Below are 23,025 nucleotides of genomic sequence, written 5' to 3'. Positions count from 1 at the left end.
TATCATAGGCTAGCAGTAGCATATTGTTTTAAATGAAAGAACTGGAGTGTAAATCCTTACCTTAAGGTTAAGCTACCATTTTTTTGTTCTGATAAATTTTGGTGATTCACTCAATTGAATCATATCAATGTAGGTACCGTAGGTACCTATCATGATGATGATACTATTACAGGCTTCTGCCTTCTGGCAATTTAGTTTGCAATTTGGAAAAAATTTGTGTTGTTAACTTGATGTAAACAAAAAAATAGTTAGATTGCTAGTTATTTCAAAGATAAACATTGTGATTGTGGTACCTATATATTTTCATATGTGACAGGAATGTTTATAGTCAAAATCTTGCAATGCACCAGAAGCCCAGTGTTGAACATTGGCCAAATGTTACTTAAAAAATCTGTTCTCGCAGGTGATCCTACAAAATTTTCATTCCATCTGTTTAGAAATACAAGTGCAAATTCTTTTTCCACTATAAGGTGAGTTGTCAAATTTTCAAATTGGTTGTTGTGATTTTGATTTTTGAACATGTTTAAATTTATTAGGTATTCTCTCTAAATGTCAGCCAACACTCAACAGGGGTCACCAGTCACTCACCACTCACCAGCAGTGACCAGCTTTAGCAGGAGCACCTTCATGATTCAGTTGATTCTTGAATAAAGACATAAATCCAAGCCATGAGTTCATGCCCTATGGCCCATGGTCATGTCTTTAAGTTTAATGTCATTAAATTATCAGATGATTTGAGTTGTAATTTGGATAATTGGATTTTCATTTGTTGAATTATCTACCTACCTAATTGTCAAAAAAAATGGCATGATTTAACCACTAGATTTCAACTTCATCCAAAATGCACAAGATCAGAGCTGCAATATTTAAGTAGAAAATTTGAATGAATTATGAATGACTATCTAATTAAACTCATATCATGCTCAATAAAACTTACCAATTACCATCATTCCATCAATATTAATAAAATATTAGCAAATATAACTACATCGTCTACATGTCACATGGTACATTTTTTCTCAAGTTCAACACTTCAACTAGTTCAATTAAATCCTTGAATTTATTTCTTTTGTTCTCTTCATGCATGGCAAAAATAATGCCATACATAAATGTTTAGTTTAAATTTGATTATGATATATACCTATGTCATGATGGTTTTCTGGCATAAATATGTCTGATTTTTTATTTACAATTTTGCAGGTCATCATCTGCAACTATGGGCAAAGATGCTGTGGCTGAACGGTGGGAGAAAGAAATCTTGCGGTCTTGTGAGGACAAACGACTTTACCGCTTCCTGAAGCTCAAGAATAACCTTAAAGTCTTTCTGATATCTGATCCTACTACTGATAAATCTGCTGCCTCTTTGGATGTGCATGTTGGTAAGAGTGTAATTTGTGTCATCCCTCAATAGAAATGAATGCAAATTTATTTTCTAAATTTATAGTAATTATGAAAATAAAATGTTTTCCTTTGTCTGTGTACATGTTTGCTATAAATCTTGATGCACTTGGAAAGCAAGGTAGATAGTTTGAATATTGCCAGTAAAAACACATATATTAATAATTTTTTTTTTAAATAATGTTTAGAACCTGCCTGTTTACCTGATAACATAATTGGTTATAGACAATAAGAATGGATGATTTTGGCTCAACGAAAAGTGACTGCTGCCTGATTTTTAAATTTGAATAATCTGGACCAACCCAGCATTGCCATCCAAGTTTGAACTTTAAATTAGACTTCTGTTTATAAACCAGTGCTCATGCCTCATTAAGTTTCTAATTTCTGCAATTTTACGTGACTAATGATTAATTTTATCCTAACCTGAGCTTTGTATTTTGAGATTTTTGATATTGCAATTCACACATTTATAATTGGATATTGTGAAATTTCTCGCAATGCTTTGCAAGAAGTATGTTACTTGAAAGTAAAATTGACAGGATCAATGAGTGACCCATGGGAGTATCCTGGTCTTGCACATTTCTGTGAGCACATGCTCTTCCTTGGCACTGAGAAGTATCCCAGTGAGAATGAGTACACCAAGTATCTCTCAGAGCACAGCGGCAGCAGTAATGCATATACAGCATCAGATCACACCAACTACTACTTTGATGTTTCTCCTGATGCCTTCAAGGGTGCACTAGATAGGTGAGTTAAATGGTCAAACTCCCTTATTTAATCCGTACCAAGGCTTCAGCTGTTTTTTTTTTCCTATCTATTTTCTCAATAGTAACATGTTTTAAATATGCAATCATCCATATTCCTGGAAAAAAGACTTGATGCTGTATACTCCTAATTTATGAACACTCTTAAAGTTTACAACGTTTTAAAAATCTGTATTTGTGGAACATTCAAAAGAGATGCATCTATTTGAAGGAATGGTAAAAAATGGTTTGGTTTTATATAGGTACATATACAAATGTGCTGGAAAATGAAAGGAATAAATTTGACATATTTCCTAGTCAATCCTATTCGTATTTTTAGTATTGGCTCTTTTCCCTCAGATTTGCTCAGTTCTTTCTCTGTCCCCTGTTCACCGAGAGCTGCGTGGAACGGGAAGTCAAGGCTGTGCATTCAGAACATGAGAAAAATGTACTTAACGATTACTGGCGCTTGGGTCAGCTTGAGAAAAGCACCTGCAGCTCTACTCATCCTTACTCCAAGTTTGGCACCGGCAATATGGTACTAATTAATTAACAAATGATTTTCAGGTAGGATGTGAGGAATTGAGCTTGGATCTTATCAGAGGAATTTTTTGAAGCAAAGGCTTGATGCAGTTAAGGTCTGATTTGAATATTTCTGTACAAATGCCATATTCTGAATTTGTTTGTTTTGTCACTTATTAATGATAACCTCTTTCCAGTCCACTCTTTTTGATGAGCCCATTCAGAGGGGCGATAGTGTAAGAGATGCACTCCTTCAGTTCCATAATCAGTGGTATTCTGCTAACGCCATGGGCCTCTGCATTCTTGGCAAAGGTGAAACAAAGACAGTATTTTAAGTGTTAATGTGAAACATAATATTTGTTTTTACTGGTCGCTCTTCAAGTTAGCATTCTTAGATCTTGAAGCTTGAAGAAACTAAGGCTTAATATAGCTTTCAAGATTTTGACACAAGGTTTGATATGAGGAGGCTGTGATGAAGGTGGCATTTGATTAAACTGTAATTATGATGCATCTGCATCTTACTATAGATAAATAATATAGGCATGATTCTTTGTATGATTGGTTTGTTTGAGAAAGAGTAGAAATTTCAACAAATTATTTGGTGCAAATAACCAGGTAGTAAAGATGTGGTTCTTATAGCCATTGAGTGAAGAAATCGATTTCAACGAAAACTTGTTTTTTAAAGCTTTGCACTGGGCTCTTTCTAAACCCCGGAAATTTATTTCAACAATGTAGTTTCTACTTTCTGTACCATAATAGACTAGTTTCGATTAATTTTTCATAGCTTTTTTTGCGATCGTGTCAGTACTTCCAAAATGCACGATGATCATTCATCCTCTGCAATCACGTGCAATATTTTAAAATTTGATCTAATGCCAGGTCTTTTCCAGAATCATTGGACGAGTTGGAAGAGCTAACCGTTGACCTCTTCAGTGATGTTGAGAACAAAAACATCACAATACCGAGCTGGCCAGAGCATCCGTTTGTTGGCCCTCCCCACACCGGCTACATCGTTCCTGTCAAGGACATCCGCCACCTGCACATCACCTGGCCTCTGCCTGACCTCAGAGAGCATTACAAATCGGGAGTGAGTAATGACATTGTGCAGAATTGCTGGTTTATCAGAGAACATTACAGATCTGGAGTGAGTAATGACATTGTGCAGGATTGCTGGTTTATCAGAGAACATTGCAGATCTGGAGTAAGTAATGACATTGTGCACGGTTGCTGGTTGAATTTGCTTGCTCTGTGTCCCTAATCTGCAATAAAATACTTGCAGCACCACTGGGATACTGGCATAGTAATCTGGGTGTGATTGTTTTGGTTATCTATGCTCTGTTCATTGACTTATCTGCCTTTTCTTATTTTGCTTTTCATTATTATTCTTTTTAATGGATTATCTCATGAGACTTGTTTTGTGTATTCTTGGCATACATTGTTTATTTACGTATTAACTTCTAGATTGCATGATCGTTACCTCTGTACATTAATAAATTCTACTTACACATTTTGCATTTATTTCTAATTTTCAGCCTGGCCACTACCTCGGTCATATAATTGGGCACGAAGGCAAAGGATCGCTATTGTCGTTTTTGAAGAACCAGGGTTGGGTCAACTCCCTGGTGGGGGGGCATAAGAGCGGCGCCAGGGGCTTTTCCTTCTTCTGCGTCAACGTGGATCTCACCGAGGATGGCATCAACCATGTTGATGACATCACCGTCGCCGTCTTCCAAGTCAGTTTACTGAAAAATTGATCCCATAGTTAAAGGAAGGGATTCTCTCTCTGAGCTGCTCTGTTGCTTTGACGCTGCTTAAATGAAGTCACCTATTTAAATGGGGAATATATGTCTACTCTATATTAGCCTGTTGAGTGTTCACTTTGATAGATACTCACTAGAGACCACCGAGTATCTGATATTTTGCACACTTGCATAAAGTTGGAGCCAATGCATGAATCAATTGACAGAATAAATAATTTTGAAAATTTGAAAATTTTTATTTTTGATATTAAGGAGATCGTCTGGGTCAAAAATCGAAAATTTTGGTTTTTCTGTTTTATTGGCTCATTTTGTAGTTGCTGAAAAGTCGCGTCTAACGCAGCAATCCGGATGCATGTGCGTGCTCTAGTTTTTTTCTAGAATTTTTTAAAATATATAAAATGAACATTTTTTAACAATATGTACAAAAATTTCTTCAAATTAAATCTGAATTTATTGCTCACTATGCTTGTTAATTGCAAAGTGTTTGCACTCGTTTGACAGCTACAAACAAAGCACGTTCAACAAAAACACTACTATCAGGGATGTACGTGCAATAGATTTTGCGCAAGGCTGTTTCGAACTTTATAAAATGACCATTTTATATCTATATTTACAAATTTTTCATTTAAAAATAGTATTTATAGATCATTATTTGCGTTAATTGCAAAGTCTTTGCACTCGTTTGAAAGCTACAAACAAGACGCGTTCAACAAAGCTGCTACCATGTATGTAAATGCAATAGTTTTTGCATAATGCCGTTGTAAAATTATGTAAAATGAATATTTTATATATGCATATATACATAAAAAGTTCCATTTATAGCTTATTATTCACGTTAAACTGGACATAAATAAGTCTAAAGACGCGCGCTGGTACCCTGAAAGCAAATAAATGGCAATGGAAAAGCTTGGGCTACAATATCAAGTATTTTTTTTTCATTTTCTTCTTTTTTCAATGAATTTTACTTTAATTGGCTTCCTTGAAAAATTTTAAAAATCCAAAAAACGCCTCTTAAAAATGTAATAACTCCAACAATTTTTAAGCTACTGCCATGAAAGACATACCATTCGATTTGTAAAGACCATACCTAGCGACTCTAGAAGCCCTTTTTCGAATTCGAGCATGGTTTGACTTATATATGTGGGATGGGTGAGGGAAGGGGGGAAAATGTGTAAAAATTGAGAAAAACGCACGTAAAAGAAAAACGATGAGGAAAATAAAAAAATCGGGCCACTAGAGTCGCTAGATAATGTTGTTACGAATCGAATGATATGTGTCTCGATATTGTAGCTTGTGATTTGCAAAAGTTAGAATTTTTTTATTATTATATTTATTTACTATTTTGACGTTTTCTAGTAATTTCTCGTTTTTTTTTTATTTTTTTTCCGAAAAATTCGTACAAGCAAATTTTTTTTATTTTACAAGTTTCGTATGAGTGTGAAATTTCAGGAAGATTGGTTAATAAATGTAGAAGTGTTTCCTGGACCCAGACGATCCCCTTAAAATAAATGAAAAAAAAAATTGTATACCGTATTACATAACTTATAATAGATATTTAACACACTTCCACCTGTCCAAGCGATCTGAAATTTTTCACACTTGCATTAAGTCGGAGACAATGCACGTCTCAATTGACAGAATAAATAATTTTGAAAAATTAGAAAAAAATTCTAATTACAAAAATTAAAAAATTAATTTCTTGTATTTCATAATAAAATTAGAAATTCATTGTACATGTGTATCACTGGAGACACTGGAATCTTTAGAAGTGTTGTTTTAAAAAATTAATTTTTAAACAGATAGGTATTTTAGGTGTCAAAACTACATAATTTTTATGTTTGATCGCAGTTTCTGAACTTGCTACGTAAATCTGGACCGCAGAAGTGGATATTTGAAGAACTGCAGAAGCTGAGCTCCATCTCCTTCAGGTTCAAAGACAAGGAGCGTCCGCAGTCCTACGTCACGAGTATTTCCGAGTCACTTTATGTGAGGCATATGCATGAAAATGGTTAAAAATTTTTAGTAGATACAATGGCTATAATGCTACAGTTGACTTCATATCAGTTGACCCTAATACACAGGTTTACGGTTAAAAAATTTGTGTATAAGCTGTCTGCAATTTTCAGAGGAATCTGTCTGAAAAAATCATTTTCAGAGGAATCTGTGATTAAAACTCGACCTAATTGCACGCATATTATTAAGTATTATTAAATTTTATTGGCTATCTTGGCGTTATTTTTATTTTCACTGGAAAAGCTTTTTCTGAGCAATAAAATTGTTTATATTTTACGCATCTTCAACTTAATTTAGTTAACCTCGTGGCTACCTGAGGTAACTAATGTTACCTGGCCTTTAAATACAAATAGCATTGATACCTTAATGTAAATGGTTCTTTTTTGTTCTTAAACAAAGGGCTCTTTAACTGAAGAATTTCCGTCACCGTTGATTATTTGAATTATCATGTACGCTGTCAGAGAAACGTCTTTTAAACATTTTAATCTTTCTTCTGTGAACAACGCAACTGTTGAAGAATAGCCATGCCATCGCTTCTTAATTTGCTTTTGCTGCAGTACTACCCGCCAGAGGAGGTGCTGAGTGGTCCGTATCTGCTCACAGAGTTTGACGAAGCTCTCATCATGTCCTTACTGGAGCAACTCACTCCTCAGAACGCCAGACTTGCTGTTGTTGGCAAGCAGGTACATATCCAAGAGTAAATATCTCGGTGAATGATTTAAAACATTGCACGACAACAAACCGAATATTTTCAAAGCTTATTCACTAATTTTATTTATTAATGAACCGAACTTTCGGCTCTACCTTCTCATGCTCACCTAATTGTCTCCTATATTCATGTACTGTTGACCTGGTTTAGAGCGTTAAATTTATGACATGCAACGGCTTAATGGGAAGAATGAATGACTTATTTATGACTGATCGTTTATACATTCTTCAATTTAGTAACTACCTTAAATAGTTATTTTTCACTTATTTTTCTTTACTGCAGTTAGCACCAAAAGCTACGAAAAGTGAGAAATGGTACGGGACGCAGTACGAGCTGGAGGATGTTCCTGATGAAACACTGAAAGTGTGGCAGGGGTGCTGCCACAACCCAGCCTTCTCTCTGCCCAAGCCAAACCCTTTCATTCCTCAGAATCTCGAATTATGCCCCGAAAGTGTGAGATCTGTTCCAGCTTTTATGCCGTTGAATCTGTACTCGAACCCTTTTATCTAAATTTAGAATTCTCTGTAAATTTACATTTTTCCATTTATGTTTCAATAGCGTGTGTTCAAAACTCTTGATTTAATTTCTACAAACCCTTCAAAAAGAGTTTTTTGTTTTGAGTTATGCCATAAAGAAGAAAGAGTTTTGTGTTGCAGGAGTCTTTATACAGCAACAGTGTTATCATGCCATCTAATTTATGAATTACACTTACGAAAAAATTTCTTATCAGGATGGAGTAACGGTCTTGCCTGAGAAGATCTTGAGCACGCCATTGATGACGGTTTGGTTCAAGCAAGACACTGAGTACAAACTTCCTAAGAACAACATGTATGCCGAGTTCTTCAGGTCAGTCATTCTACGCTTCATTGCTCTGATATTCCCATTGGGAACGGATGTTTCACATAGCAAAAGTTTGTTCCTCAGGCGTGTAAAGTGAAATTATGCCCGCATAGCCCTGGTTCGTGATAAGCTTTCATTATTAACTCTATTATTTCCTGCAGCTTGCCTATATATTGTTTGCATTTCTATTTTGCCTATTATTATCACCGAAATAAAGTAACATTATTCATTCAGAGAGAAATTCTGTTTGGAAATATCCATAATGCTTGCTAAACCATCATGCTTCATGTTTGTGCCCTTTTTACATACTATGGATCAAACGTAATAGCTACTGGTTTTATAAGATACGAGTGAATATGTAAGAGTGTACAAAGGAATAAAATGATGATACAAATATTGTGTCAGTTTATGCCTAGATAATGTTGGTCTGGAGCGGATTCCTTGCCACCTGGCTTCCTAGCCAATTTAAACCAGAATATTTTTTTGCAACAGTTTGGGGGTTTCGAACCCGCAATTCGCTGCTTCAATCTTGATTATCAACTCGGCCATCCGGAGCTTAGTAATGCTGATGTTTTTCATTAATCTGTTTTGATTTCTGCACCTAACGGGAGCAATTGTGTGTGCAGCCCGATCGCGTACCTGGACCCTCAGAACACAAACCTGCTGCACATGTTTGCTCAGATGTACCGTGACGCGCTCACCGAGTACGCATACGACGCAGAGCTTACCAGCCTTGAATATTCTCTCAATAACTCCAAGTATGGACTTACGGTGAGACCAGACATTTCTTGCGTCAGTTTTCTTCCAGATGACTTGCTGGTGTACGGCTATTTGCACTCCTTCATATGTGCATTTGCTACGAGACTAGCTGCTATGCGAAACTTGATTGTATTTTAGTGGGACCGGATTTAAAAAAATACGAATCTTGATGCAAGGCCAAATGCTACATAAAGAAACAGCCTTTTGCTCTCGAATTGTCTTTTCTGTGAAAAATTCTTGCTGTGCCAAGAAATAAGCTTTATAGCGATTTGCGTTTTTTTTTTCTTGTTCTAACCCTCTTATTTTTAAGAAGTTTTTGGATGTCTGAGCTATGTTGAGTTGCAGAATGATTTAAATAACCATGGCAATACTTGACTACTATTTATTTCGCATTCGATCCTTGATTGATGTGTGTCGCTAAATTATTTACACTAACATAGCAATGTATTTTCAGTTGAACGTGCGCGGCTATTCTGACAAGCAGCCGGTGTTTGTGCGCAAGATTATGGAGAAGCTCATGAACTTCAAAGTTGACCCGAAGAGGTTTGAGATCCTCAAAGAAAACGTGAGTGAAGGAGTTTATTTAACCGACAGCAGTGGCACCGATAGATGTTCACAATTATTTATTCAGTTATACAACCAACCTTGCCTCTTGAATCTGTAATTTTTTCTGTTGGCCAAATTTCAAACAATTTTACTTCAACCAATACCACTCACTTCTGGGAACTGAAATCCTTACCCTCGAAACTCTTCATAACTTTTCTATTTTTGTTATTCGATGTAAGGTAGAAAGAACTCGTTTGCGACGGAATTCATGTTGAATTTCAATGATATGTTTGCCGTAAGAGATGAATGAAGGATTAACTTAATTAATGGCCGACTGAATTGAGGGTTAAATTTTTTCAAATTCATGCAGTACATCCGTGGACTGTGCAACTTCAGCGCTGACCAGCCTCACCAGCACGTGGTGTACTACACCTCGCTGCTCATGTCACAGTTTGGCTGGAGCAAGGAGGACCTTTTGCAAGCTGCTAAACAAGGTTAGTTTCATCTTAAGATTACTCTTTGTTTAAAACTTTGCAGCACCCGATCTCTTGAGTGGCTTGCTTCGTGTATCCAGTACGTACCTTGGATGTTACTTGACAATTTCAATTTGGTCGTCGAGTCTTATTTGTGAGTATAATATCTTTGGTGTTGAAGAATAGGTTTTCGCCTAAGCATAAACAACACTAATTAAAATTTTGCCTCTCTTTCATAGGTCCCAAATTAGTGGTTGTAGAATATTGATGAAAGAGTTTTCCTTAGATTTGACAGTGCCTGCCCTGGAGACGTTCATGAAGTCGTTCCTGAGTGAGCTGCACGTGTCGTTGTTGGTGCACGGGTCCGTGTCGCGGGACTGGGCGCTGTCGCTTGCTGCACTCGTCACCACGCCGCTCCAGGAACGCGACCCCCCCACTCGCCATCTTATTGGGTCGCAGCTGCACAGACAGCGAGAGGTCAAACTTCCTAAAGGTTATTATTGAGCTCTTGCCTACTTAATGAGATATGCTAGTAATCATTTTTTAATCAGATTTACTTGCTTCAGGAATTTTGCTGTTTAATCCCATTCTCTGTTGCCGAAAGCCAAGTTTTCCAGGAACTTAGACAGAAATAGCATTGACAGTATAAATTTATCGGTAAACAACTCATTTAAATTTACACTTCGTTTCATAATCGCTTACTTACATCATTATATCTACAATACAGTTCAGTCGTAATAATTATAGTGTCATTTATTGAGTGAAAATAAGTAAAGTGTCGACACGAATCTACTGTGATGTAAGTCTTCACCTAAATTTTTGGTGTACTTCTCTCTGTAAACAGGCTGACGTGTTCTTGTACGTGTTGCAGAATCACTTGATGTTTGAAATGCTCTAATAAACTGAGGAGCGAAGTATTTGGCCAACGTTTTCTGTTGCTACGTTAAATAATCTATAAATTAGATTGTTTTTAATGTTTCTCTTAACAATTAGTTGATGAATTTGTTCTCGTTTTATATCTGATCTCTCAACATACAGGCAGCAGCTACGTATACGAAGCTTATAATGACGTGCATCTGAGCTCTGCCGTGGAGTTGGTACTGCAAGGAGACCTTCAGAGCACCAAACAAAATGCTCTCTTCGAGCTCGTCTCTCAGATCTTACACGAACCTGCCTATGATGATCTCAGGACCAAAGTACGTACATCTACCTTTGTTTCATTCACTTTTTTCTTGGGATTTGCTTTCTGTTCAATCCCATATGAATCTTAATTATTTTTAATCTCAATTTAGGTCAGGGACTTTCCTAATTCTCAGATTTCATTAGATGCAGATAATAAAATATCAGATAATCAAATTCTGATTGCATGAATAGCTTGAATACATTCAGCTCCATCAGTGTATGCTTGATGGAGCCAGCATACATTCAGCAATAACAGCTTGGCTCCATCCGTTAGCAGACTATTAGTCAATGTTTGTCTGTCTTCAGGAACAGCTTGGCTAAATTCGTCAGCAGACTATTAGTCTATGTTTGTCTGTCTTCAGGAACAGCTTGGCTAAATTCGTCAGCAGACTATTAGTCTATGTTTGTCTGTCTTCAGGAATGGCTTGGCTACATCCGTTAGCAGACTATTAGTCTATGTTTGTCTGTCTTCAGGAACAGCTTGGCTACATCCGTTAGCAGACTATTAGTCTATGTTTGTCTGTCTTCAGGAACAGCTTGGCTACATTGTTTGGTCCGGACTGCGTCGCAGTCACGGCACTCAAGGCTTCCGTGTGATCGTTCAGTCCCCTTTCTCTCCCGAGTATCTCGACCAAAGGATAGAGGCTTTCCTTGACAAGATGAAGGTACCCACTTATTAACATAGCCGAATTTTTAAAGATTTTTTATCATTTACAATAATATTTCATTGAAGCTATCTCTGGTTTGAGATGTGAAATGATACTATATTTCAAAGGTGCGATGCGACTTGCTTCTTCCTGTTAATGGTAAATCCTTTTTCTTGCTTAATCTTGATGGTAGCTCTGGTTATTTATGCAACGCAGTGTTTCATCTACTAAAACTCTTTATTTGGTCATTTCAATATTCCGCTAATCAATATGCCCCATTCATCCATGAAATCGTCCTCAGGATCATCTGACGAGTCTCACTGATGAAGAATTCAACCGTCATCGCGATGCTCTCATCGACCGACGTCTTGAGAAGCCCAAGAAGCTGTCGGCACTCACGATGCGCTGGTGGACGGAGATCGTGTGTAATCAGTACAACTTCAACAGGGAGAACGTCGAAGTCGAGTGCTTGAGGAACATCTCCAAACAGGAGCTTGTGGATCATTACATGGTGATTGATTCTCTTGCTCTCCTAAAAGGGAGGTTTGAAGAGCAATGCGCAATTCGTCCGTAATTCTGATTCGTGATGGAAACGCCAGTCTGGTATAACTGGCGATTCCCGGTGTAAATGATTGCCAGGACTTGATTGCCTCTGTAAATTGTACGGTAACGAACGCAAGAAAAAAATTGATTTTGGGCATAACAGCGCTTTACGACTTGAGTCTCAGTGTTCACATGATTAATTGATGTACGTCTGAAACCTTAAGTTTGTTGTTAGTTCTTCTTGTTATACGTAGTTTCAAAATCCTGCGCAAGATTTATCTAAGTCACGTACACGAAATTTAGTTTTCAAAGAGATTTGTTTCTGAATAATAATAATTATCCATGACCCGGGAAAATGATGACATTTTATACCTCGTCTTTATTCTTTGTTCATCAATTGTGCAAAAATCAAAGTGTGATTGGTCAATTGGTCAATCAAAGTGTGCTTTAAAATTGTGCAAGTACCAGCTATTAGTAGTGAGCTTTAAAAAAAATGTGTTTTCAGCCATCAATACATCAACGTTACCAGTATTCCAGACTGCAGTTCTAATATTGTAACGTTTTGAATTCAGAACTACATCGCTGCTGGAGGGCGGGAGCGCGCCAAGCTGTCAGTGCAGGTGTTGTCCCGCGCTGAGGGAGGTGCTGGGAGCGACGCTCCCTCATCTACCCCGCCCCAGGATGCAGAATTGAGACCACCGCCTGCCTTACCTCAGGTATGGGCGCCGAGGAAATAAGGATATATTCTTCACACTAAAATAATAAAGTATGAGCAAAATTTTTATTGCTCTTCTTATATCGCTGGGAATCGAATGACCATTTTTCAAAGCCGAACTGTTCCCAGCAATCTCTGTAGCAACCGTTATTGAAAAAAATTCCTTACTAAGTAAACGTGTTATTATTATAACTATTATTTCTATTTTGTGAGAATTGCCTTATCATGCCTTGTTGGTCAGATGTCTCGTTATTGATATATACTTTTTGTTTGTTATATGTTGTTTATAATGTATTTTCCGTTTCCTTACAGCCAGAAAAAGTGCAGTCAGTGAGCGATTTCAAAGCCTATTTGCCACTTTTCCCGCATGTGAAGCCGTACGAAGATGTTGAGACAACATCTTTTGTTGATTCCAAAGCTAAGCTTTAGACTGCCTCAGCTGTCGCCGCTCCGGATTTTCTTCATAAGTTGAGAATTTTAATTTATGTCACCCATGTTCCACTGGTTTACTTTGTCAATTTACATCAAACCGCCTAGTTTACGAGCAAAACTTTCCATTGATGTCATGATTAGTTTAGCTCAGCGATGCTCGCGACTATTGGAAACTTTCTGCTTAGCATTTAATGGAATCCAATTTAAAGTGCATATTGGCATCCTTTAACATCGAGGTAGTTTCTATGTATCCGCCCTCAAAATGTCCCTTCCAGTTATTCATCGTGAAAAAATAATTTTGGTTTTCTTCTTATAACGGTTTACCTATGAGCTCTGTTGAGTGAATCACGCCCTTCCATTTATATAATCGCTGATTTAATTGTTTACATTTTGTGCGATGGTTTAAAGATATTGGTATTTCCCGTTATTGTTGGTCATACACGAATTTTGCTTTGGCTTGCTGCACCCTTCAATTTCTTTCTGCGAAATCTCGTTAGCGAGCCAACTTTCGTAGTTATCATTAGGTCGAAGTGTAAGCAGTAAATTTTTTTTACCAAGTAGCATATGATTTTTATTTAATGTTTGGTTGCAACATGCCGTTGGTACGAGTTTTTATATTAGTTATCAGCAAGCAAGCATGCTTGCAAAAAGTCGTACAGTTGAGAGTTTCAAACACATTCCTGCATGCCTCCGTTTGGCCTCTATGACAATTCAACATTTGAAATAGGTGGGGTGGTGTATGCCTTCGATTCTCAAGAACAAAGTTCCAAATATTTTTTCCTTTCGTTGTCCACAATTACAACACTCGGAGCACGTTGCACAAGTAGGAGCATTATTTGTGAAGTGTGGGCTTGACCCCTCGGTAAAGTGGTCGCTACTCGCGTTGTTGTCGGTGTGAGCTTGTCAGCTTGATTACGCCAGCAAGCTACGACCAGGTAGCTGAACTCCTTAGTGTAAATTGTTCATCAATGTTCAGAATATTTTGCAACACATTTTTAGACAAACACTCTGTTCCTATATGTATTATTTTTTCCACAACCCCATCGGTACCAGTTTTAAACGATTATAATTTGATGGTTGACCTCCATTTAACTCTGAAACGCAATATAATTTTTTTACATATAATTTTTGTCATATACTGATATCAAAGATCGAATCAAGCTTGAATTACATAAATTTTAAATGTTTGTCTTAATAAAAATGTTTAAAAATTAATTTATAGATAACGATTATTTGTTTGCTTTTGTTTCTTAGATTTTACAGCTCATGGGCGTGCCTCCGTCCAATCTGGCCACGTAATATTCACTACGTAGGCTAGAGAGGTGCCTGTTTAATAAAGTTTGATGAATTTCATTCTTACTTTTCCTTGCCTTGTTACTTGTTGATGTATAGTCAAGATAGACTGAATGGTTACAGTTCAGAGCACCAAATTTGGAGCATTGGGTTCGATACCAGCTGCGAACTGTGGTAAGTTCTGCTCGAAAACGGTACGATTGACGGGCGGTTAAGCGCAGTGGATATTTGAGCTTTGATATGCAAGATCGAGACTGGAGCAAGCTGTGAAAACTTTGACGACGTCCAGAATCAGCGAAGGGCTGACATCTCTCTTATTTCGAGCGGTGTGTTCAAGTATTATGTATGTATGTGCTTTTAGTATCAAATGGGGTCAAACGTTCAACCCTGGCGACCAAAAAGGGTTCTTGCTCATATACCATCTGCTCAGGTGACGTGCTATGTTTCAATACTCCAATTTATCAATTTAGATGATTGTAAATTTAGGATATTTGTTTATTTTTCATGTTAAAGGTATTGGTGTTCTGTGGGCATAAAAGTCAGGCTGATTCATTTATTGTTGAATATATATATATTTTTTTCTGACACCCTTCATTGAAGCTTTAGGTACTGCAAATATTTGTCCACGAACGCACTTCGACAAAATAATTCTGATTGGTTTTTATTTAAAAATGTAAATTAATCCTCACACCCAATCCTCAGGCTGAAAACTAGTGCGCATAGTATAATCATTCACTTTAGACTCTAGCTTAAAATGGACCTAACATTCTAAGCGAAGCATTTCAATTATTAGTTGATATTTGAAGTCATAGATTATTTTATCATATTGGTTAATTCTGTCTTAATTTTGTTTTCTATATTGCAGGAAAACGCGTTCGATTGTATATCATGTTAATATAAAAAAAAATTAACAAAACTAATCGAACGAATCAAAATGGTAAATATTTTATAATTACGTCATAAACATTTATTAGGCCTACAGTTTCAATTCGAAGGACAAAATACTAACACATTAATTAGCGTATTTGCAAACAGGCTAACTCTCAACTTATGATCCAACATATCCACCTATGTCCGGTGGCAACATCCAGTTGTTTTCTTTCACCGTCTTCTTTCAGCCGCAAGCTTGCAGTGATGTGTAACTAAAACCTTTGAATTTGACGGCCATTGTCTAGGATCTCTACCAAGTTGAAGTGAGTTTTGTATGTCAAATTTATATGTAATATGAGCGTATGAATTTGTTGTTAAATTACGTATGATTTGCGTTATCCAGTCGTTTTTGGTATTTTGCACTCCACCTCCAAAACTGCATTCGATTTGAGTTTTAATCGCCCGTCGATTCTTTTGTTAATACTAATAGTGAAGAACAAATTCAAGCTTCTTCTAAGTTATGGTAGCTATTATAGATGTGGGATCCCGTTCCCGTTGATGATAGATTGAATTCAATTTGGATGATAATTTGAATTGACACGCAAGCACTATTGTTTAAATATCTTCGTGCTTCATTAAATCGCCAAAATAAAAATGCCAATCACCCAATGCCTCGTAGCTAGGCATTGCCGCTTGGCGCTTGGACCAACGTTTTATTATTTCAGAATAATCGAGATGAACAAATAATAACCGCACAATGCTCTCTTGTATTCCTATTTGGATACGAGATAATGTACTTAGCTAGCCTACCTACTTGTCACGAGTTGTCTCTTGTCAGCCATAATACACATGTGGTTACTGTGGTAGCCTAGCTAGCTACTAGCTAGTATTGTGGTTTGAGGCTTTGAGCTATAAAATAGTTTGTGTATTAACCAGATCAGCCGCTATACTTTTTTCTTTTTTTTTCTTTTTCTCTCTTCTTCTTCTTTTTGCCACACATTTCCTACTACACACAGCAATCCCCCAATTGTGGCCTTTTCCTGTGTGTATCATTAGTGTTTAAAACAATCTTACATTAGTTTTACCTAGCCAAAAACCCTAATATAATAGAGTATAGACCTGTATTTTGCATGTTTCAATTCAAGTTTAATTTAGCTAGTAAAAAAATGGCACCATTTATAAAAAAAAGTGGTCTAAGTTACCCCATTTTACAGTACCCAATTTCAGTAGGTATAAAATAGTGCGGCTCTAATATCATTAATTTTTGTTTCATTGAAAAAATTGCAGTTTGCACTTTGCAAAAATGTCATTTCATAAAATTTTCAACTTCCACAATCTGCAGTATATAATATAAATACTTTAATCAGTTCAATGCTCCTGTGGCCCTTCTCCAGCCTAAATAACATGCAAAACATAATAACAAGTCAACTTGAAATGTTTCTGGTCAGACTGCATTATCACTTGTTCTGTTGCTGCTTTAGTGAAGACAAGTGCTAGTGACAGTTTTTAGGGTAACATTAGAGATATGGGGTAACACGTGCAAGGGACTTTGTAAATAACAAGTTCGCTGCTCGTAAATTGCTTTTCATCATGGCCAAGATAGGAAATTCGCAGCTCAAAGAAATGGAATCACGGCTGGCAAACCCATGAAGCCATGGCTCAAAAAACCTAGTCACGGCTTGCCAAGTAGAAATATTCCTTGCTTGGTGCCATGCAGGAAATCAGTAAGAATCTCCTTATGAATGAAATGAAAATGCTCATGCTTGTGGTCAATTTTATCCGTTTCTATGACTTTTGCCTAATTTCTTTCATAAAAATGGCCCATTTTAGCTTGTAATTTTTGAAGATTGCCTATCTAATGATAATATTTACATGCAATATTTTGGAAAAATCTTAGTGGTATTCCAAATTTGCTGACAACACACACAACAATATGTCAGATTTGCACAACAATACCATCATCACCATTACGTGAGTCATAAACCATTACGTGAGTCATAAACCTTCTGTAGAGGTAACTTTTTTTTATAAATCTTGCAATTTCTTATACACACAAAAATTCATGCCTTTATTTTGGCTTGATCAAAAATGTTGCAGTCTGTGAACATATCATTTTACAAAAAATTTTAAACTTTGTTTTGTGAACTTATTTAGTGGTATTTGTAATGCAAACTATTTAAAATTTTTTAAATGGTTTGCACCATGCTTCCACACAACATCCTACACAATGTCCCCCAAAATGTTTCATTGACAATTGGGTAGTTCATTTTGACTAAATTATAACTGCATTGTTTCCTCTATAGAAAGTTTGAAATATTTGCTCAAATTCTAACTGATAGAAATTGTTCATGTTGCTACTTTTACAGTAAAATTAGAGGTTTTGCACAATATGTCCTTGGCATATGAGTTTGTTGCTCAAATGGCTTTCTAGGGCCTGAAAAAGGAATTCACAACTGGAAAAATAGACTCGGCTCAAAAATAAAAACTTGCTGCTCCAAAAACACTGCTTTTGATGGTTTCTGACTTCAACAACTGTGGTGACTTTGGTATCATTGATGTTGAACTATTCATATGCAGCAGTTATAAAGAAGATGGCAGAGATTTTTTAGATGAGTAAAATGCTTGTAGTGAGCCATCAGTAATGGCCATCACAATTTATATGCATGCGGCAGTTCTGGGCGTCCTTGATCCTTTGTTTTTGTATTTGCATGAGTAGTGTTGCACAGTTCCAGGCTGAATGTTATAGCTTCCCAACAAAGTTCATATTATTTTATTTGATACTAGGATAAATGAACATAGTTTGGGTGGAGGACTCTGCCTAAAAGTCTGATTGCAGGTCAATGTGCTCAGAAATTCCAATTCTAAACAAAAGTTGAGATTAAATCACAAATCATGAAATGGAGATCAAATCTTGATTCATGAAATGGACTTTGTATGAAGGAGATATGCTGGTGTTACATTTTTTAATTTCAAGCTTTGAGTTGTGGCTTTGGAGTAAGTAACACTTTTGTTATGTGCAAGTTTTTTCTAATAAAAATCAAAGTGAGTTGCTACTTGGCTAGATGGATTTATTCTAAAATAGTTTTTTTTTCCCAGAATCATTAAGGCTCTTGTATCCAAATGATAATAATGCTCTTGTTTTTGTTACAGAAAATGCCGAGCGTCTCTGTGAAAGATGTGAACCAACAGGTTTTCGTCCGAGCTTTTGCTCAATTTTTAAAGAAGTGAGTGCAAGTAACAAACGAGAAAATACTAATGTACCATCATCAAACTCATTTTTACAACCTTTCTAAGTATATCCAAAGCAATGTGCCGAGCCTAGTTCGTTTAATTGTTGATCCATTGCTAGGGTTACTATAAGACATTGTCATTTGGGTCTTCACTGATTGGGATTGGGTTAGCCCAATGGCTTCACACCCTGATAAGAGTTGTATATACATGTTCCACAGCAAATTGCTCATGGATGGAATGGTACATATGTGTACCGCCTCAATTATTTTAGTGCTTTTCAACAAATATGGCAGTGCTCTAAAGCAGTGCTAGGCACCGTCAGCCAGGGAAGGTTAGCTTATGAGCAATTTTAACAAATGTGAATCACACATTTTCAATTAAGTAATAGTTCTGATGTTTTTTTTTATAAAGGTAATATTAGGAAACAGACTTTATATTTGACAGTAAATTTTCCTACTTTTTAAAAATTCCATTCAAAAAAAATTATTTTACCATGAACAACATTTAATCATACTTTTCATAATGAAAAGAGTAGACGATTCATCTTGCTAGTATCTGTCAATTCCAGAAATGGGAAGGAAGCTATTGTCATGGTTCAAAATGTAGATGATATCTTCCATGCCTTGTTGTGCTGTTTCTTGATCACAGCTTATTGTTCCAATAGACCAAGAGCTTAGCTTTTTACATTTACTTTCAACTGGCACTATGTGTGACATTTGCTGAGGGATGTTGGACTAGCTGACTGCAAGTACCATTTATTTTATTTGTTGCCTGTGTGATAATTATAAGTAATTTTTTATCCCCAAGATTTTGAGTATACCTTCCTCGAGAGGGAGGGTAATAATTACTTCTTGGGATAGTAATTCCTCACTGCCAATTTAGGCTGGCAAGCTTTTGCTTTGCAGTGTCGTGGTGTTGATGTACATAACGTTTGCCTTGTGATTTAGGTGCTCTATCACAATGAAAGTACTAGGAGCCATAGGAATAAACTAGAATTTTTTGCAAGTTGAAGATTTTGAAAAATTATAGCTATTTTTGCAGGTTTTCTGTAGAATTTTGGTTCACATAAATTATTAGATGCTTCTGTAAGGATATTGCATTAACCTTTTACTGGTTGTAATAAAAAAATCCATTGGTATGAAATAAAAGATAGTTGATTACATTTGTGCTTGGTCTTCTAAGTCTCTTCCTATTTTACAGGACTGGTAAAGTGAAGCAGCCTGAGTGGTCTGACATTGTCAAGGTGATTAGTTATTTTAACAATTTGAAATTCCTCTAATGTTTATCGTCTAACACAAATGGTGACAATATGTTTCCTTGGGGCTAATGATCAAGTGAACAAATTGTAGTCTTTTGTATGTTTTTATTGCTTTTTAACATAAAATTCTTTGAAGACTTGGCAAATTCAGTTTTTTAACATAGAAATGTTTTACAGACTGGCAAATTCAAGGAGCTTGCTCCTTTTGATCCTGACTGGTATCTGGTGCGTGTTGCAGCGACTGCTCGTCACATCTACATGCGCTCTCCTGTTGGTGTTGGTGCTCTCAGGAAAGTCTTTGGAGGTTAGTATCAACTGGGGAAATTTAAATCTGAAAGAGATTTTTTAAATGAACGTTTGATCCTTTGTCTGCAGATAAATTGACTATACAATTCTAATTTTATACAGTCAACCTCTTGTATACTTGCTGCTTGTAACAACTTTAGGTAGAGAGGGTTGGAAATATAAGTTAGTACCAGATTCTATCCAAAAATGCTGCAGAATTCTGAAATCAATTCCATATTTTTGTCTGTTATTATTCTGAAAAAAATGTCTTGTGCATTTGTACTCATTCGCTCATTACTGCTAGTGAACACATTACCGAGTTCATTACTCGCTCATTTAATCCTGTCTCGATTTGCAGTGTTACTGGTTTTAAATGATGTTGAACAATATTTTGCATGTGGTTGGAGTCTCTCACCTACGGATCAATTGTTATTAATTCAAGAAAAAAAAAATCTTCGCCTTTTCAAGGGATTAATCAGCAATTTCATATTTCAAGGTCGGGAGCGCCGCGGCACCAAGCCCAGCCACTTCTGCAAGGGATCAGGATCGGTCGCCCGCAAGTCACTGCAGACTCTCGAGACCCTAAAGCTGGTAGAAAAAACCGCCAATGGTGGCCGCGCTCTAACTTCTCAGGGACAGAGAGATTTGGACCGAATTGCTGCTCAGGTGGGTCTTAGCAATTTGTTGTAACTTCGCGGATCAACTCTTCATGTATTAATGCCGACTAATTGTCCTTGGTAACGTTTCTTTTGAAAAAGGCCTTGTCACCTAACATCAATGAACTCGTGGTCGGTCTCTTTGATGTTTGAATCGTGTTTGGTTCTACTAAGCAGCTTAAGGTCAGGTATGCTGCTATTTATTTGCGGTGTTGCTTCACGTTCAGGATTAAAACTCGTTCACTAATTTTTCAGATTCGAAGATCGAAGCGTGCGTCAAAGGGTAAGAAACCCAAGGTGCTCAAAATTTCTGCTAAGCCCAAGCAGCCCAAGAGCGATTCTGCCAAGACGGAGAAGAGCGACAAGGGAGACAAAAGCGAAAAGGGCAAGAAACAGCCCAAGCAGCAGCCAAAGGCACAAAAGCAAGCTAAATCCAAGAAATAGGATGAGTAAAGCTTTTGTCTGAGGAATGTGTTTATTGACTATCCTGTAATGCATAATTTGGCCCTAATGGGTTGGCATAGCCATTTTAGTGCATCTTACTTCATCCACTGGATTGTGATCTAAAACCTTCGTCATATTTTTTGTGTAAGAGTTTTCGGCCTGATTTCTTACCCTGGAGGGCCTCTAGACTTCATTTATTATGACGTCAGCAGGGCCGCAGGCTAAGCGTGGTAGCTTATCTAACTAGAGGCTAGATAATTTGAAGTGCTCTTGGGGGAAAGCCATTGAGCCGAGCATTTTTTGCATTAGTCACTTGATGGATTTGTTGACGAGGAGTCTGTTGAGATAAATAACAAGAAAACCACTGCATGGAGATGACCGCATTAATTAAGTCAGTCGTACAGTTTTGTGGCAAGCATTATGATTAATCTGTTTGCTAGCGTCCGTGTATTTGCCATTCTTACGCCTGTTAGACCAATTTCAAGTCGAGTACGAGTGCTACAAGCAAAGAAGGCATAGGCCGACTACATCCTTTCGTTATGATTTATTTTGAGAAAACGCGATTGTTCGGAAACAAAATTTGCTGTTTCTTGCCACTATGCCGTTTCATTTCCCGCAGCCTACTTTTTTCACACCCCATGCGTGAGTTGCGTCTAATCACGATTTACGACAAAGGTTTTGAGGCGGCACTGTTGAGCAGATGTATGTTGAAATACAATTGAGGTTTTTTGAGGATGTCAGAATGCAGGCATGGTACTTTTGATATAATTTTTGGCAGGCGTGCCTTAATTAACATTCTTAATATATCCTCCATTGTTTGCAATGCCGAAAGGTCGGTCACACTCACACCTGACACGTGGCCGAATTTATGAACGAGAAAACCTAGTAATTTATTATAATAATCAACGTTTTATTGTGATTTCGTGCAAATACTCAAAAACCTCAATTTATGTTGGTCGTATTAATAATGAAAAAAATTTTTATTGTCGTGCGGAAATTCCGGAAAAAATTTCAAAGACGCGGGAGACGTGAAATAATAAAAATTTGCGGGTGCATCCTAAGGTCAGCTTTGCCCCACATCACACTTGGTTCATTATTCGTTCATAAGCCTCTCAGTGAGTAAGAATATTAGAGGGAAAACATACTATAAAATTAACTGCATTAAACCATAGCACTATGTGTCAAACAGCCACCACTTGAGAATAACATTACATGATACTATTTACTAATAATATGTAACAATAGTGATGCGGGCCGCCACTGATGCCGCTATGTCGGCGCTAAAGAGTAGCCTGAGACCTTAGTAGGTAGGTTTTAGGTAGGCCTGATGTGGCTTCAGCCTTCAGCTTCAGGCCTGTTGCCAAATCTTGAAATTTTCATGACTTGTTCATAGAAGATCTAAAATCTTGTCATTTGACTGGATATTTTCAAGACTGACTCTGACTATAGTTTGAAATAGCTACTACTAATCTACTGTCTACTACTACTACTAGACTGGCACTGGGTTTGATATGGTGCAGCTTGGTGTTAGACTGCTAGGCATTTCAAATCTGAGCATAGCTATATTTTTCCTTAGCTGTATCTAGTGAGCCTCAGGCTCTAGTCTGGAAAAGTCCTATTTTTGTCTGAAATATCGCGGCTCTAATATCATATAATTTCAGTAGGTATGAAATCTCTCGGCTCGAATGTCATAATGAGGTCATTTT

General features: G+C 36.9%; 2 protein-coding genes across 2 annotated transcripts; both read left to right on the top strand.

Annotated features, from left to right (window-relative positions):
- Positions 1-283: 283 nt before the first annotated feature.
- Positions 284-14,635, top strand: LOC108668955 (insulin-degrading enzyme-like). Its single transcript, XM_018156227.2, has 20 exons — positions 284-470; positions 1,201-1,379; positions 1,938-2,145; positions 2,502-2,679; positions 2,861-2,975; positions 3,554-3,750; positions 4,196-4,396; positions 6,272-6,409; positions 6,994-7,119; positions 7,428-7,598; positions 7,876-7,991; positions 8,612-8,756; positions 9,199-9,309; positions 9,661-9,784; positions 10,050-10,256; positions 10,802-10,959; positions 11,476-11,610; positions 11,894-12,103; positions 12,708-12,851; positions 13,163-14,635. The coding sequence occupies exons 1-20, from the start codon at positions 319-321 to the stop codon at positions 13,277-13,279; spliced, it is 3,132 nt and encodes a 1,043-aa protein (XP_018011716.1). The 5' UTR covers positions 284-318; the 3' UTR covers positions 13,280-14,635.
- Positions 14,636-15,656: 1,021 nt separating this feature from the next.
- LOC108668956 (40S ribosomal protein S19) lies at positions 15,657-21,345 on the top strand. The gene is made up of 6 exons (XM_018156228.2): positions 15,657-15,768; positions 18,596-18,669; positions 19,877-19,919; positions 20,112-20,238; positions 20,716-20,885; positions 21,131-21,345. Exons 2-6 carry the CDS (start codon positions 18,599-18,601, stop codon positions 21,317-21,319), a joined length of 600 nt encoding a protein of 199 aa, XP_018011717.1. The 5' UTR covers positions 15,657-15,768; positions 18,596-18,598; the 3' UTR covers positions 21,320-21,345.
- The last annotated feature ends 1,680 nt before the right edge of the window (positions 21,346-23,025 follow it).

Source organism: Hyalella azteca, unplaced genomic scaffold (assembly GCF_000764305.2).
Source record: "Hyalella azteca isolate HAZT.00-mixed unplaced genomic scaffold, Hazt_2.0.2 contig5386, whole genome shotgun sequence".
Classification (NCBI taxonomy): Eukaryota; Metazoa; Arthropoda; class Malacostraca; order Amphipoda; family Hyalellidae; genus Hyalella; species Hyalella azteca.
Note: the sequence above shows the minus strand (reverse complement) of the source record. Positions and strands in the feature narration are given on the sequence as shown.

What these genes read in the sequence shown, in the direction of transcription:
- LOC108668955 (XM_018156227.2), top strand. Translation starts at nt 319, where the DNA reads ATGTTTATAGTCAAAATCTTGCAATGCACCAGAAGCCCAGTGTTGAAC. An exon ending in CCTCTGCATTCTTGGCAAAG is followed by an intron (nt 2,976 to 3,553) that starts GTGAAACAAAGA and finishes GGTCTTTTCCAG; the next exon opens with AATCATTGGACGAGTTGGAA. An exon ending in TTTGCAAGCTGCTAAACAAG is followed by an intron (nt 9,785 to 10,049) that starts GTTAGTTTCATC and finishes AGTTTTCCTTAG; the next exon opens with ATTTGACAGTGCCTGCCCTG.
- LOC108668956 (XM_018156228.2), top strand. Translation starts at nt 18,599, where the DNA reads ATGCCGAGCGTCTCTGTGAAAGATGTGAACCAACAGGTTTTCGTCCGA. An exon ending in AGTGGTCTGACATTGTCAAG is followed by an intron (nt 19,920 to 20,111) that starts GTGATTAGTTAT and finishes AATGTTTTACAG; the next exon opens with ACTGGCAAATTCAAGGAGCT. An exon ending in TCTCAGGAAAGTCTTTGGAG is followed by an intron (nt 20,239 to 20,715) that starts GTTAGTATCAAC and finishes TCATATTTCAAG; the next exon opens with GTCGGGAGCGCCGCGGCACC.